Raw genomic sequence first — 12,766 nt, 5'->3', positions numbered from 1 at the left:
AGACTGAGGGACCTGGTAGGGATGTCAGGTCCTGTGCTAGACTGGTTCTCCTCTTACCTGACCGGCAGAAGCTTCACTGTGTCAATAAACAACTTCCAATCTGACTCAGCAGATCTACTGTGTGGTGTGCCCCAAGGCTCTGTCCTGGGACCAATGCTATTCTTACTCTATGTCCTCCCACTTGGCCACATTATCCGACAGTATAGTGATGTCTCCTATCATCTATTCGCGGATGACATCCAGATATACTGCTCCTTTAACTCCTCTGAGCCCCACAAACTGAGTTCCTTAATCAACTGCTTGTCAGAGCTGAAGCAGTGGCTAAATGATAACAGCCTCCAGCTGAACTCCAGCAAAACTGAGACCCTCATCATTGCCCCGGACAGTGCAATCCCAGGGATCAAACATCACCTTGGAGACCTGAGTTCCTCGGTAAAGACCAAACTGAGGAATCTGGGTGTCCTCTTTGACCAGGACATGTCTTTAGAATTCTACTCCAAACACCTAGTCAAAAACTGTTTCTTCCACCTACGCAACATCTCCAAACTCAGATCTATGGTGTCCATAAATGAGCTCGAGATGATCGTTCACGCTTTTGTGTCTTCTCGCTTAGACTACTGCAACAGCCTGTTTACATGCTTAAACAAGAAGGAGCTGGCCCGACTACAGTTTGTCCAGAACTCTGCTGCCAGGCTTCTGACCCGCACAAACAGGAGAACCCACATCACTCCCATCCTTAAATCTCTCCACTGGCTCCCTGTTCTATATCGTCTTCATTTCAAAATTCTTGTGCTAACTTTCCGGGCTCTACATGGCCAGGCCCCTGCATACATTGCTTCCCTGACCCAGCCCTACAGCTCGACTCGTAGCTTGAGGTCTTCAGGACAGCACCTGCTGATGGTTCCACGCACCTGTTTTAGCACACGTGGTGACAGGTCTTTTAAAGCTGTGGCACCACGTCTATGGAATGACCTGCCTCTACACCTACGGTCCATGGACTCTGTAGAGAGCTTTAAAAAACACCTCAAAACCCTCCTGTTCAAAAAGGCTTTTTAGTCTCCCACCTGACCCAGGGCCACCACAAACTGATTACACTATGTATTCATCATAACGTACTCCATGTGTCACCCCCAGTCTCTCTATATCTCTATCGCTCTCTCTTTTCTCCTCCTTTACTCTCTCTCTCTCTTTAACCCAACTGGTCAAGGCAGACAGCCATCCTTCAGGAGTCTGGGTCTGCTCGAGGTTTCTGCCCGTTAAAGGGAAGTTTTTCGTCGCCACTGTCACCAATCACAAGTGTTTGCTCCTGAAGGATTCTGTTGGGTCTCTGTAAACTAATTTGATTCTGATTTGAATTGATAAAGCACTTTGTGACTCTGTCTGTGAAAAGTGCTCTATAAATAAAATTTACTTTACTTACTGTACTTTACTTGGTTCCCACAGGTGAGGGATGTGCATTAGAAAATTTAAGCAATCAAGTTTTTCTTTTTTCCTCAAAATTTATGTGGCAGAGATTTACAATACATAGTTTGCATGAAATGTCAGTCACTTTGTATTTCAGTTATATAAAACATTTTAGACAACTTTTGCACCAACAAAAATAAAGCAACTTCCATCTTAACACAATTATTTTAAGGTAATCATTTTACGAGAAGAGGGAAAAAAAAAAGACAACTTTTGGTTTGCACTGAGTTTATGTCTTCATATCCACCATAGATGGTGGTATTCTTGTAGAAGGTGGATATTTTGAGGCAAATCAATCTTAACATGTTCTCCCTACGCTGTGGTATCAGTCCAGTGTTTTCAGGAGGTAGAAGGAATCAAACAAATTAAGTGTAATCATTTCAATGTGCAACTTTAGAGTGAAATCTGTCTTATATCTAACAAAAAAGATGGATGAACCATCTGTGAGAAGTTACATTTCACATATATGAAATAACTTAAAAAGTGTTAACATTCATAACTCTGTTGATTAATAAAATGTAAAACTAGATGCATTTAAAAAGGTAAGGTACTACTTCATCCAGAAAATAAACACTTTTTGTAGCTACTTGGCTGAAACTTCTTTCAGTGCCAACTTTCAAGTAAATAACAGGGTTTCCATATATGACAGCATCTCCAAATTTCAAGTAGTCCAATACAACACCAACATATTAAACATGTTGAGTGTTGTGGTGAAGATGACACTGTCCATAGAGTATTTTGCAAGAGATGTAATACTGCCCTCTAGAGACGCACACAAAAAAGTCCAAAAAGCCTGCAATTAGTGCAAAGCTCCTCATGTTACATTCATCAGATGCATTGTGTCATGGCAAATAATCTGCTGTATAACACTGAAATAAATGCTATTAAAATCGGAAAAATGGCATTGTCAAATTAAGGTAAACATGATCTCTTAAGACTGCATGATTCATATTAATATAGGACTTCAAATGACAGTACAAGTGTTTAGAATATAGTGGGAAAAAACACTGGCAGAGTCAAACAAGTTTTCTGTGTCAGAGCTTGAGAAACTGTTAGTGAAGCTCTGAAAGAACGTTTATGTGTTTATATGTGAAATAAGATGGCACGCTTTTGTCTGTAAAACTCTTTCATTCTCATTTTGCTGCATTTGATTTGTTGTCGGTGGAGAGGTGAGGATGGCGGTGGAAGTCCCTCTTCCCCCCTGTCTTACTGATTAGTTTAATGTCAGTGATGATGATGTCATGGCTCACGGCTTTGCACATGTCATAGATGGTCAGTGCAGCAACAGACGCGGCTGTCAAAGCCTCCATCTCGACTCCTGTCCTGCCTGTAGTGCGACACGTTGCTGTGATGATTGCCTTGTTCTGCAGCTCATCTAGCTCAAAGGTGACAGAGACGTGGTCTAATGGGAGTGGGTGACACAGAGGGATGAGAGCGGAGGTCTGCTTTGAGGCCATGATGCCGGCCAACTGTGCCACAGCCAATGCATCACCCTTAACCAGCTGATTTTCCTGAAGCAGTGAAAAGGCTTTGGAGCCCAACAGGACAGTGGCACTTGCTGATGCTTTGCGACGCGTAGGAACTTTGCCCCCCACATCCACCATGGTGGCTCGGCCTTGGGCATCTGTATGTGTCAGCTGGGTTACGGTTGTATCATCCAGGAAGGTGGTGGAAGTGTTTGCGTTTGAGTCGGTCTGATCACTTGTTGATTTTCTGGGCTTGGGGTCTTCAGTAGAATTGTGACTGTGGCATAGTCTAACACTATGGTGATGTACAGTTTGTTTGGCATTCATTAGTAGTGTGCAAGAAATAGGGGTCCTGGCTGAAGCCTTAGGCCCTGTGGCTTGTGCGTACCTGAGACTGTCTATATTAACATTGCTCATAACATTTGTGCGCGTATTATCACTTGCAGTCTTAGTGTGGAAAGAGTGACGAATCAGACCATCATTGACAGCAGAGGAGTGAAGTGATGCTGTGGAGTGGAGGTGGTCCGTCTCAGTAGGATTTTCACTGCCAATATGTGACTGAAGATGGATATCCCCACTCAATACATTTGGGCAGCAAACATGGACTACCTTTGTTACAGGGCTGCAGAGTGGAAGGCACAAAACACCCTCACTGTTGAGGACCCTCCTGTCTTCTAATAGGCTCATGCAACGATCTTTTTGAGAGAGGAATGTGTCGTCTGTGGGCTGGGTACCAATGGGGAAAGCCCTCAGCCTGTCTTGTAACCCGGGCAGGGACCATGGTCTTTTGGGTTTGATGTCTATTGAAGAAAGAGTAAACAGGTCAAGGTCACAATTCAACAGAGGCAACGATCATCTACAGACAGATTAGAAGTGCCAAATAATTCACCAAGTCAGACTGTGGTGAATCTGTACGTACAGTTATGTCACCCACCAATGAGGATCATAGGCCTGTTCTTCATTTGGGAGATGCTGAACATGCCTGAAGGAGGAAAAAAAAACATGCAAGCTGACATGCTACTCATATGTTCGTGAATACTTATCCACAAAACATTTGTGGGAATAAAGTTAAAGAAAATAAGTCTACCTGCGTGTTGCTTTTTCTTCCTGCCAACAGCCGCTCCAATGATTTGCAGTAGCTCTTCATCAGACGCCCCAGAGCGAAGGACATCCCTGAGGGACACCTCCGAGTTACCAAACAAACACACCTGACAGCAACAGACATGAAAGAGGGTCAGTATGCCAAAAAAAAAAAATAAAAAAATAGAACTGTGGATGTTTGCAAATATGTGAATGTTATAGCTTGTGTACAATTTGCACATGTGATGTTATTTTGCAGCTTCCAACAAAACACAGCAGTAGTTATAGGTTTACCTTGAGGCTGCCATCTGCAGTGATGCGCAGGCGGTTGCATGAGCCACAGAAATGGTCCGACATGGAGGTGATGAAGCCCACCTGCCCTTTAAAGCCTGGTACTTGAAATATCTGTTGTAAACGAAGAAAAAAAGATATAAAACGACAAACTTTAATCTAAAAATGGTTTAAGTGTTTTGACCAATCAACAAATACTTAAATTACCTCTGACATATCTTATTTTTCACAGACCTTACCACTAATAAGTGTCGTAAAAAGATTTTTCATGTTTGTTCATGTTTTAAATATTTAATGAACTTTGCAATTGTGTGTTCTGCATTAAGGTATTTTCTTAGAGCATTTATTCCAAATATTCTGAAATGATAGAATTAAATGATGTGACAGAAGACAAACAAAGAGTATATTGCTTAGAAGAATGTTCAATTAGTCCTTCTAATCTGACCTTTGCTGTGTCTGTTTGTCCTGTTTGAAGCCTTTCCACGTTGGACCAATGCTGCCTTATACGGTCCAGCATTTCCTGGTAGCTCACCATTTTCTTAAAGTTCCATTTGTTTCCTGTAGAGAAGAGGAAAAAACAGTGTGCGACTGGGTGAGTTAACACTAGTTTAACATTTAAGAAAGGAATAGTATCTTTGCCCCCTTTAACTTTTAAATACCCCAAACTTCTGTTGTGTAGAAACACATCAGTGCAGTTTATGCAAACAGAATTACATACAGAATAATTTTCTCAAATATGAATAAAAGAGCACAAAGGTGTAAATAAGTGTACCAGTGATGAAATCTTTGTCCCATTGCTGCTAATTCCATTTATCTTGTGTAATGGAAACACTGTTTTTCACTCTGACAATTAAAAATCATTGCAGTACAATTTTTGTATAAAAGCTGTTCAATATGATATGCTTTAAAGGAGCACTGATTGTCTTTTGGAAGGAGAGAACTCACCATCAAAGGGCATGTATTCAATGAAGCGCACCTCCAGAGGCTTCTTTTCTGTCAGTGCCACAAAGTCTAGCAGTTCATCCTCATTCAGACCTCGCATGACAACACAGTTGACCTGCAGGGGGAACCACAAAAGCAGGCCAATGATAGCTTTAGAGACACGTTTCTGGTTCTTGTAATCTCCACAGTTACAGAGTTTCTTTAGACAGCCAGGTGTCATATTTATCCATGTCAACAGATTAGTGACATTTTAAAGGAATAATGTTACAAGAAACCCACAGAAAAATAGTGATTCTTTCAGTGAAAGTTGGAAACTGCTGTACTATCATCAGCTATCAGCTCTGCACATATTCTGCTGATACATTTATTGCAGTCATGCATTGATGCAACGTTACCAAGGTCTTTCATTTAGTCAAAACTGAAAACTCAAATATGCTGCTGATAAAGTCTGTATTGTAAATTGTACTAAAGCAGACACTAATGTCAACAAGCTAGGCCAGCACTAAATGTGTCTTACTGTTCAAATCCTTTTGCACGCCAAAACTCATACTTTATTGATCCCGAGGGAAATTCAAGCAGTTCAAACAGTACAGTACGTTCATACAGTATGATATATTTCCCTTCATAGCATAATTTATTTCCATCTTTGTTATAACAAACGCAATGTATTTAATATGGAAATCCAAACTGTATGTATGTATATATCATGTTTTGTTAAAGGGACGAATAAATTACTACTATTCTGAGACATATATATTCTCATGCTGCTAGCACTCTTATTATAAGCATGCATTTTTTTTTTTTTTAATCCATGTATGTATGTATGTATAAAATTATAATAAAATACCTTGACAGGGTTGTAGCCCATTTCAACAGCCTTATCGATGCCCTCCATGACCTTATGGAATCCTATGGAAGAAATGGTGAGAAAAGAGCATGTGTTAAAACTTGGGTACTTTTTAAATACATATTTTAACCCATAAACTCCAGGAGTTCGACTCATTTGTCTTCTAGTTCGCAATTTCAGGGAGACTTGAGACCTCTTATTCCAATAAACATACTGTGGGTTTTTACAAAATGATTTTTGAGGCTTAATGTCTGTTAGACTGCTAGAAATTAGGTTCTGTGGTGGAGCATTGGCTGAGACACTTTTTCTACATGCCAATACGCTCTTTTTTCTTTGTCTCATCTCCTAATCTCAGTCGGTCCATCTGTGTTTGCCCTCCACATGCCAACCACCCAGAGCTCTGCCCTGCTGTCACCTTCACTCCACCTGTATTCAGAGACTCTTTACAAAACCCTGATATGATTGTCTGAAAACAGCCCATATACAGCTCTGAAAAAAGTATAAAGACCCTTTCAGAATTCCAGACTTGAACCCCATTGAAAACCTCTGGAATGTGAACAAGAGAAACCATGAAACAAAGCCAAGCTGCTTTGTTTCACAGCAGCAGAGTGAGAAAAACCAGTCAAAAGCATGTGGGAGACTGGAGCTGAGATGCATGAAAATCATGGTTCTCCTGCCAAATATTGGCTTCTGAACTCTTCCTAAGTTAAAAGAGATTTGATTGCTTTTAAATTACATATTCCAAAATTAATATGAGCTACCAATAATCATTTTCTGTAAATGACTGTACTAATTTACAATATCTTATTTGGAATTAAGAGAGATGTTGTCTGGTCTCTGATAAACAAAAAACATTAAAAACATGTACCAACAGATAATAAAACCAGTGGTCTCTTTAAGTTTTCAGAGCTTACCCAGTATTAAACTATTGTTTGGTGTTCAAAATGTTGTTTTTTTTTCCTTTCTCTGTAACTTGTATCTCTGTACACAGATTACACTGTAAGCTTAAAGTTGGGTTTCTTCATGACCAGTCAAATGTTGCATTTTCATACCTTTCCGTCTGACAATGAACTCAAATTTCGCTGGGACCAGTGAATCCAGGCTAATGTTTATCAGGTCAAGACCAGCATCTTTCAGTTTAGGCAGAAGCCTGGCCAGGTTTATGCCATTGGTTGTGACAGCAATAGTCTTTAGACCCTCCAGCTTCCTCAGTTCAGCTGCAAAAAGAAAGATAAAACTAAATAAATAAATACAAACTGTTGTGGTGAAATGTGTAGATGTACTGTATGTAGATTTTTAGTAGTTTTCATAGTAACATGAAAAACCCCTCCGTGTTCTGACACTTTGGAGCTGCATATTATTTCTTTTATCTACTACCAGCAGACAACAATACATAATGTAAAAGTCTGGTAACTGTTTTCACATTAACCTTTAATGAATATCACATGAACATAACACGTAACAGTTACATGTAAGGTGACACATTCATTCATTAACTGAACCCCCTTTATCCTCACCAGGGTCGCTGGAGCCTATCCCAGCTACATGTCCAGGGTGTACCCCACCTTTGCCCATAAGTAGGCTCCAGCAACCCCCGTGAAGTAAGGTGACACAGTAACAGATATTTACCGCACTTTATATGCTATTTATAAGTTATTATTCACTTTATAACACTCAGTAGTTCCATACATTCATGTCTTGCTATAACAAAATAAGTACATCCAGCAAGAAGTGTTCCTCAGTAGTTGAGAATGTTCGAGTTAACCAGGAAATCTGGTGGTAAAATTAAATCATGCGATAATGTCAGACATGACGAATTAAAGGAAAATCTAGTGTCTCACTAGGGTGGTGTTCCACTACATCCTTCCAGGATTAAATAAGCTTCTGAACTCAACTGGACAGATGAACACCATTTTAACCAAATATATATGATTGGGTGTTTGATGATTGGGGCAGGGAGCAGTGTCTAACACATCTAAAAGTGTTCAACTGAGATCCAAAGGCCCCAACATAGAATTCACATCATCAGTCTCAAGTCATTCAGTGACCCCTTGAACTAAATGGACGGGTCAATTGTTATCCTAAAAGAGACCACTTTCATGGGGGTTTTCCTTAAATTTGTCAGTCATGTGCAGCTGTGGTGTAACAAATCATTTTCCTTGTCATGTGTATGTTCAGCTGATGGCATGCGTAGAAAATCAGTTCTGTTCTTCTACTCTTCTCTCTTCTTGTCACTTACAAAAGCTCGAGTTTAGTGAAGGGGGTGAAGCAGATGAATCACTGATAGCCTTGGAAACTAAATGCTTCTCTGAATCACTTCTGAAAAGGCTGTCACTACATGCACTTAGTCATGACATAAACTGCATAACACAGTTTGTGTTTACCACTAGTATGGAGATCCAAATCAGCTCCACATGGTATACCTTTATGATAAAAAGTGAGAAATGGAGCAGACACACCCTTGTTTGCAGAGAAAAAGAATGATGAATGAATCCCACGCCTAAAACACTGTTTCCCCCATTTCAGAAGGAGGCCTCATATGGTGTTTCAGGTGAAAATACCAGTTCCTTACCGATGATATCCAGCACATCAGGTCTGATGAGGGGCTCTCCTCCAGTCAGGCGAATTTTATCTACTCCTTCCTGGACAAAGAGGCGGGCTAAGGTCAGTATTTCTGAGGTGGACAACAGCTGACCCCGTGGTGTAAGCTTCACCCCCTCCTCTGGCATACAGTACTGACCTGAAAACGAGAAGAGAGGCAAGTTAGGAAGGTACCAGTTAAAACCCATATCCAGCAGTATTGCCAGATATGTGGGTTCACATATTTGTCATTATATGCTATTACATTGTGATTTTTTTCATATATGTCTTTATATGCATTTAATATGTGTAAATACACAAAAGTAACTAACACAGATTTATCAGCCACATATTTGTCCTTAAACTGTCATATAAAATTGTCCAAGTGTGGCCAATTTCTGTCTGTTTTTAAGAGTGTCTTAACATTCAGAAAGAATGTCCTTCAGTCAGACCCTGCGCTTCTGCCAACAAACATACCACTGCTGAAGCATCGTTCATAAAGAAACAATGAATCTCTGCCAAATCAAGGTGCTTTTCTGTCGCTCACTATCACCTTTGCTCAACAGTCGTGCTGTACAGTTTATTGAAGTCTGGCTTGAGTATAGGCTGAGGTAATACTAGGCTGTACAGGCTGTGCAAGCTGTACAAGTGGTAGATTTATATATTATGGACTGTGGTGTCTGCAGTACAAGCTATATCAACACCAGTGGAGCAGCCAAGGACACTCATAATGGCACATTGGAAACAGATTGACTCACAGCGCAGGTTGCACTTCTCAGTCAGGGATATCCGCAGGTAGCTGTGCCTCCGACCAAAGTTGTCAGTCAAGAATGCTGAAAAGGGTAGGCTGTGATCTTTTAGCCTTTCCTGGGGAAAGCATAGACAATGAGAAACAACCTTACACAATGAAACAGATGATACCATGTGTTGAATTGCAATATGCTGTGGCATTAAAACAAGATCTTTATCATATTTACCCATTATTTTTTATCTTATTCTCACAAAATGCACACAAAAATGGTGCCTTAGCATTGAATTTCAGGCCTTAAATCATAACATAATTAACCAATTAGAGTTTAAATGAGGTTTTCAGACCTTTGTGCATGTGATGCATCCTGCATTGCATGTATGTAAGAAAAGCCCGAGTACATCAAAGGCTCTATTCCTTCAGGCACATTAAGCAACTTGTGCGTGGCTTTGTAAATGACTCCTGACCTTTGACTGTCAACAGTGGGCTGCTGTTATGACAGAATTGTCAGTGCAAAAGGAATCAGCTGACTCCTGTGGAGATTATTCACTAAGATAGTCAATGAATCCTCCTGCATCCCCTGTCATCTTCCTTTCCATCTGTAACTGTAATACCTGCCCAATGTAGTAGTACAACCACCGGTAAATATGAAAGTAAAATCTTCCAGGCTTCTCAAAACATACAGCTTCTATTCTCAGACAGACTCTCAAAATTAATTTTGATATAGTTTGTCATTGACAGCACATGTAAGTGACAAGACAAAGCAAGTACAATTAATGTACGAGTGGCAAAACTAACTGGAAGGGTAATGTCTATTGTGTGTTTTTGAGTGGTAGACAGCTTAAGAACTTGGGAGAAAGAAAAACAGTTTTGCCAGTGGAAAAATAATTGTACAAGTTGTCTGATTAAATTTGTCACAGGGTACTGGTTCAATACTAAGTCAACGTAAGTAGTAGAAGTTATTGGACATGTGGTTGAAATAGCATTTGTTTACTTTGCATTTAGGGATTTTTTGAATAAAAAAATAATAATTTAAGAAAGTTTTACAAAGTTGGATTTCGCCGGTGTTGTCTGTACGCTGTTATTCAGTCACAGTAGGTTACAACAGGTTACTATATAGCCCTGACTGTTTGTATTTAGCCTTTATTGGGGGCCTTCCTAATCCGAATGACAAATGGCATGGAATAACGAACGACCTAACCCTAACCCCTGACCCTAACCCTAATCCTAGTGGTCATTGGTTATTCCATTCCGTTTGTCATTCGGATAAGTCAAGCCCCTTTATTGGGCCTTAAAGTGCACTGAGGTTAGAGGTACTTGCACTTACGGTCACAACCTAACAAATGTAAGCTAAGCATCACAAAAAGTAGCCTCTGGTGAAGACGTTCACAGTGAAACTTGTACACACACTCTAGTGGATAGTCCTACCTGTTTTGACCTGGTTTTCGTAGACGCAGCGAAGTTAGTAGAAGCTAAAGTCGGGTGGCCAAGTTCAAGTTGATTTTCCTTGTACGTCGCACTGGAATACGGTCGCTGACTGTTCCCATTTGAACGTTGTACGAAGAGTTTTCTAAAAGGTGTTACAGTCCAATGTCTGTCTAACAGGCGGCAGTACCTGCTAGCATGAGAAGCCATGGTTTTACTTTTTTATTTTTGACAGCCCCGGAACTGTGCGTGGCTGTTCCCAGAGCTCTATCTGCAGTGAGACCGATGACCTGAACACTGGGAGGGGCGGGGTCACGTCAGCCAATCGCGCGTGAAAACGCATATGCTGATGCATGCTGGGTAATGTAGTTCGAGGCAAGTAATACCATTTGGAACTTGTTAATCCATTATAGACTGTTTTTATTTTGATAATTTAGTCCATTGGTGCTTAATTTATTCATTTCCCAAGATAATATGTCTCATTTTATTTCACTCATGGTGCTCAGTCATGCCATAACCCTGATTAAAAAAAAAGAGCCCTATCCCATAGTTGCTTGGTATTCCATTATTGCATAACACTAGAACTTCTTATGTTGAGGTAAATTGTAGTAGAGTGCTGAGGGACAGATTTGACTTTCCCTCATGTCAAAACTTAAACAAACATGTAAACCATTCAGCCACACTAATAAGTCATTTAAGTGTAGGCTGACCGTGTAGCTGAGGAAATTTCCAATGAATTGTTCTGCTGATTTTTTCAAAGTCTGGTTTTTACACAGCCCCATTTGCACTTCTGACTTTTAAATCTGTTTCAAAGACACACGCGACAATGCAGTCCTGTTATCAGCTGACTGAAATTTCATACTGAGGTAATGTGATAGCAACTAAACCACCTCCATCACAAATGAGCACAGGCTCCGTATGTAGAACAAAGAATTCCTTGATTTCTGACCTAATGTAAAGATCACTTCCTTGGACAACCTACAGTTACGGGCAAACGTTTTGGCAATGACATGAATTTTGTTTTCACAAGCTTTTTAATTTATTTTTTCTATTTAGAATTTCTCTTCTCTTGTTTTACACATCTTTCTTAAGTAAACTGAAGACAGTAATAGCAATTTTATAAGTTTCAAAGACTTTTAGCAAATAAATCACATTCATGCAAAGAATCGACCTGTGTCACTGCCAAAGCTTTTGGCCACAACTGTATATATTTATAAAAATAAAAATAAACCATTGATCTTGGCCATTCTTAAGCTTTTTGACAGAAACTCACTTCTATATAGATTTTCACACACATATTTCATATAATTCTACAGGGGCTATAAAGCAAATTCATCTGTGTATAATCGTTTTTCTCTAGTGATGCAACACATGCTTTATCCACTAGATGGGAGTAGACTCTTAGCTTTATAAATTGGGGTTGCTTTTACCTCTGAAAATAGTAAAAGGGGTTTATAGGAAAAATACATGACAGAGGGACATTTTATTGCCAAAGTAATGTCACCGACCGGAAGAATGTTGCAGGTGCCCAAATGGCAAAGTATTTCAGACACATTTTGGTTAAGGTCACCTATTTAATTATTGGTTTTTTTTCCTGAACAAATCAGTCTGTAGAAGAGAAAAATAATAGCGTTTTCTCTACACTATAAATAAAAGAACTGATTACTGGATCTGCAGTCTTTCTGTTTCTTGATGAGGGGTATTGTATTCTAATCAACATACCTCATTTATGCAACAATGCTGTTTGTCTGTAACATTTATTTTTACAGCACTACTGCTTGGTTCAGACTGGCTATTTCTACCATTTCTACATCATTTACTGATTGAAAACATGTAATATATCATTCAATCACAGCTGAATGTTGGACAATTGAGTGTTTGATGTATAAGGGTTGTGTTTTTCGTTTAGTGAATAGTAACAAA

At 39.8% G+C, this 12,766-nt stretch overlaps 1 protein-coding gene across 2 annotated transcripts; it reads right to left on the bottom strand.

Moving 5' to 3' along the window:
• Positions 1-1,492: 1,492 nt before the first annotated feature.
• Positions 1,493-11,120, bottom strand: mocs1 (molybdenum cofactor synthesis 1). Of its 2 annotated transcripts, none has more exons than XM_030127324.1 (11): positions 10,847-11,120; positions 9,429-9,537; positions 8,663-8,830; positions 7,143-7,307; positions 6,091-6,152; positions 5,247-5,358; positions 4,747-4,859; positions 4,305-4,415; positions 4,018-4,138; positions 3,865-3,912; positions 1,493-3,730 (listed from the first exon to the last, which is right to left on the bottom strand). In XM_030127324.1, the coding sequence occupies exons 1-11, from the start codon at positions 11,051-11,053 to the stop codon at positions 2,598-2,600; spliced, it is 2,349 nt and encodes a 782-aa protein (XP_029983184.1). In that variant the 5' UTR covers positions 11,054-11,120; the 3' UTR covers positions 1,493-2,597. The 2 variants fall into 2 exon arrangements, with proteins under 2 accessions (XP_029983184.1, XP_029983185.1); XM_030127325.1 differs by having other exon boundaries at positions 3,634-3,730; positions 3,850-3,912.
• Between the last annotated feature and the right edge of the window lie 1,646 nt (positions 11,121-12,766).

The sequence above is a fragment of the Sphaeramia orbicularis genome, chromosome 22 (genome assembly GCF_902148855.1).
Source record: "Sphaeramia orbicularis chromosome 22, fSphaOr1.1, whole genome shotgun sequence".
NCBI lineage: Eukaryota > Metazoa > Chordata > Actinopteri > Kurtiformes > Apogonidae > Sphaeramia > Sphaeramia orbicularis.
Note: the sequence above shows the minus strand (reverse complement) of the source record. Positions and strands in the feature narration are given on the sequence as shown.

What these genes read in the sequence shown, in the direction of transcription:
- mocs1 (XM_030127324.1), bottom strand. Translation starts at nt 11,053, where the DNA reads ATGGCTTCTCATGCTAGCAGGTACTGCCGCCTGTTAGACAGACATTGG. An exon ending in CGAAAACCAGGTCAAAACAG is followed by an intron (nt 9,538 to 10,846) that starts GTAGGACTATCC and finishes TGCTTTCCCCAG; the next exon opens with GAAAGGCTAAAAGATCACAG. An exon ending in TGAGAAGTGCAACCTGCGCT is followed by an intron (nt 8,831 to 9,428) that starts GTGAGTCAATCT and finishes TCTCGTTTTCAG; the next exon opens with GTCAGTACTGTATGCCAGAG.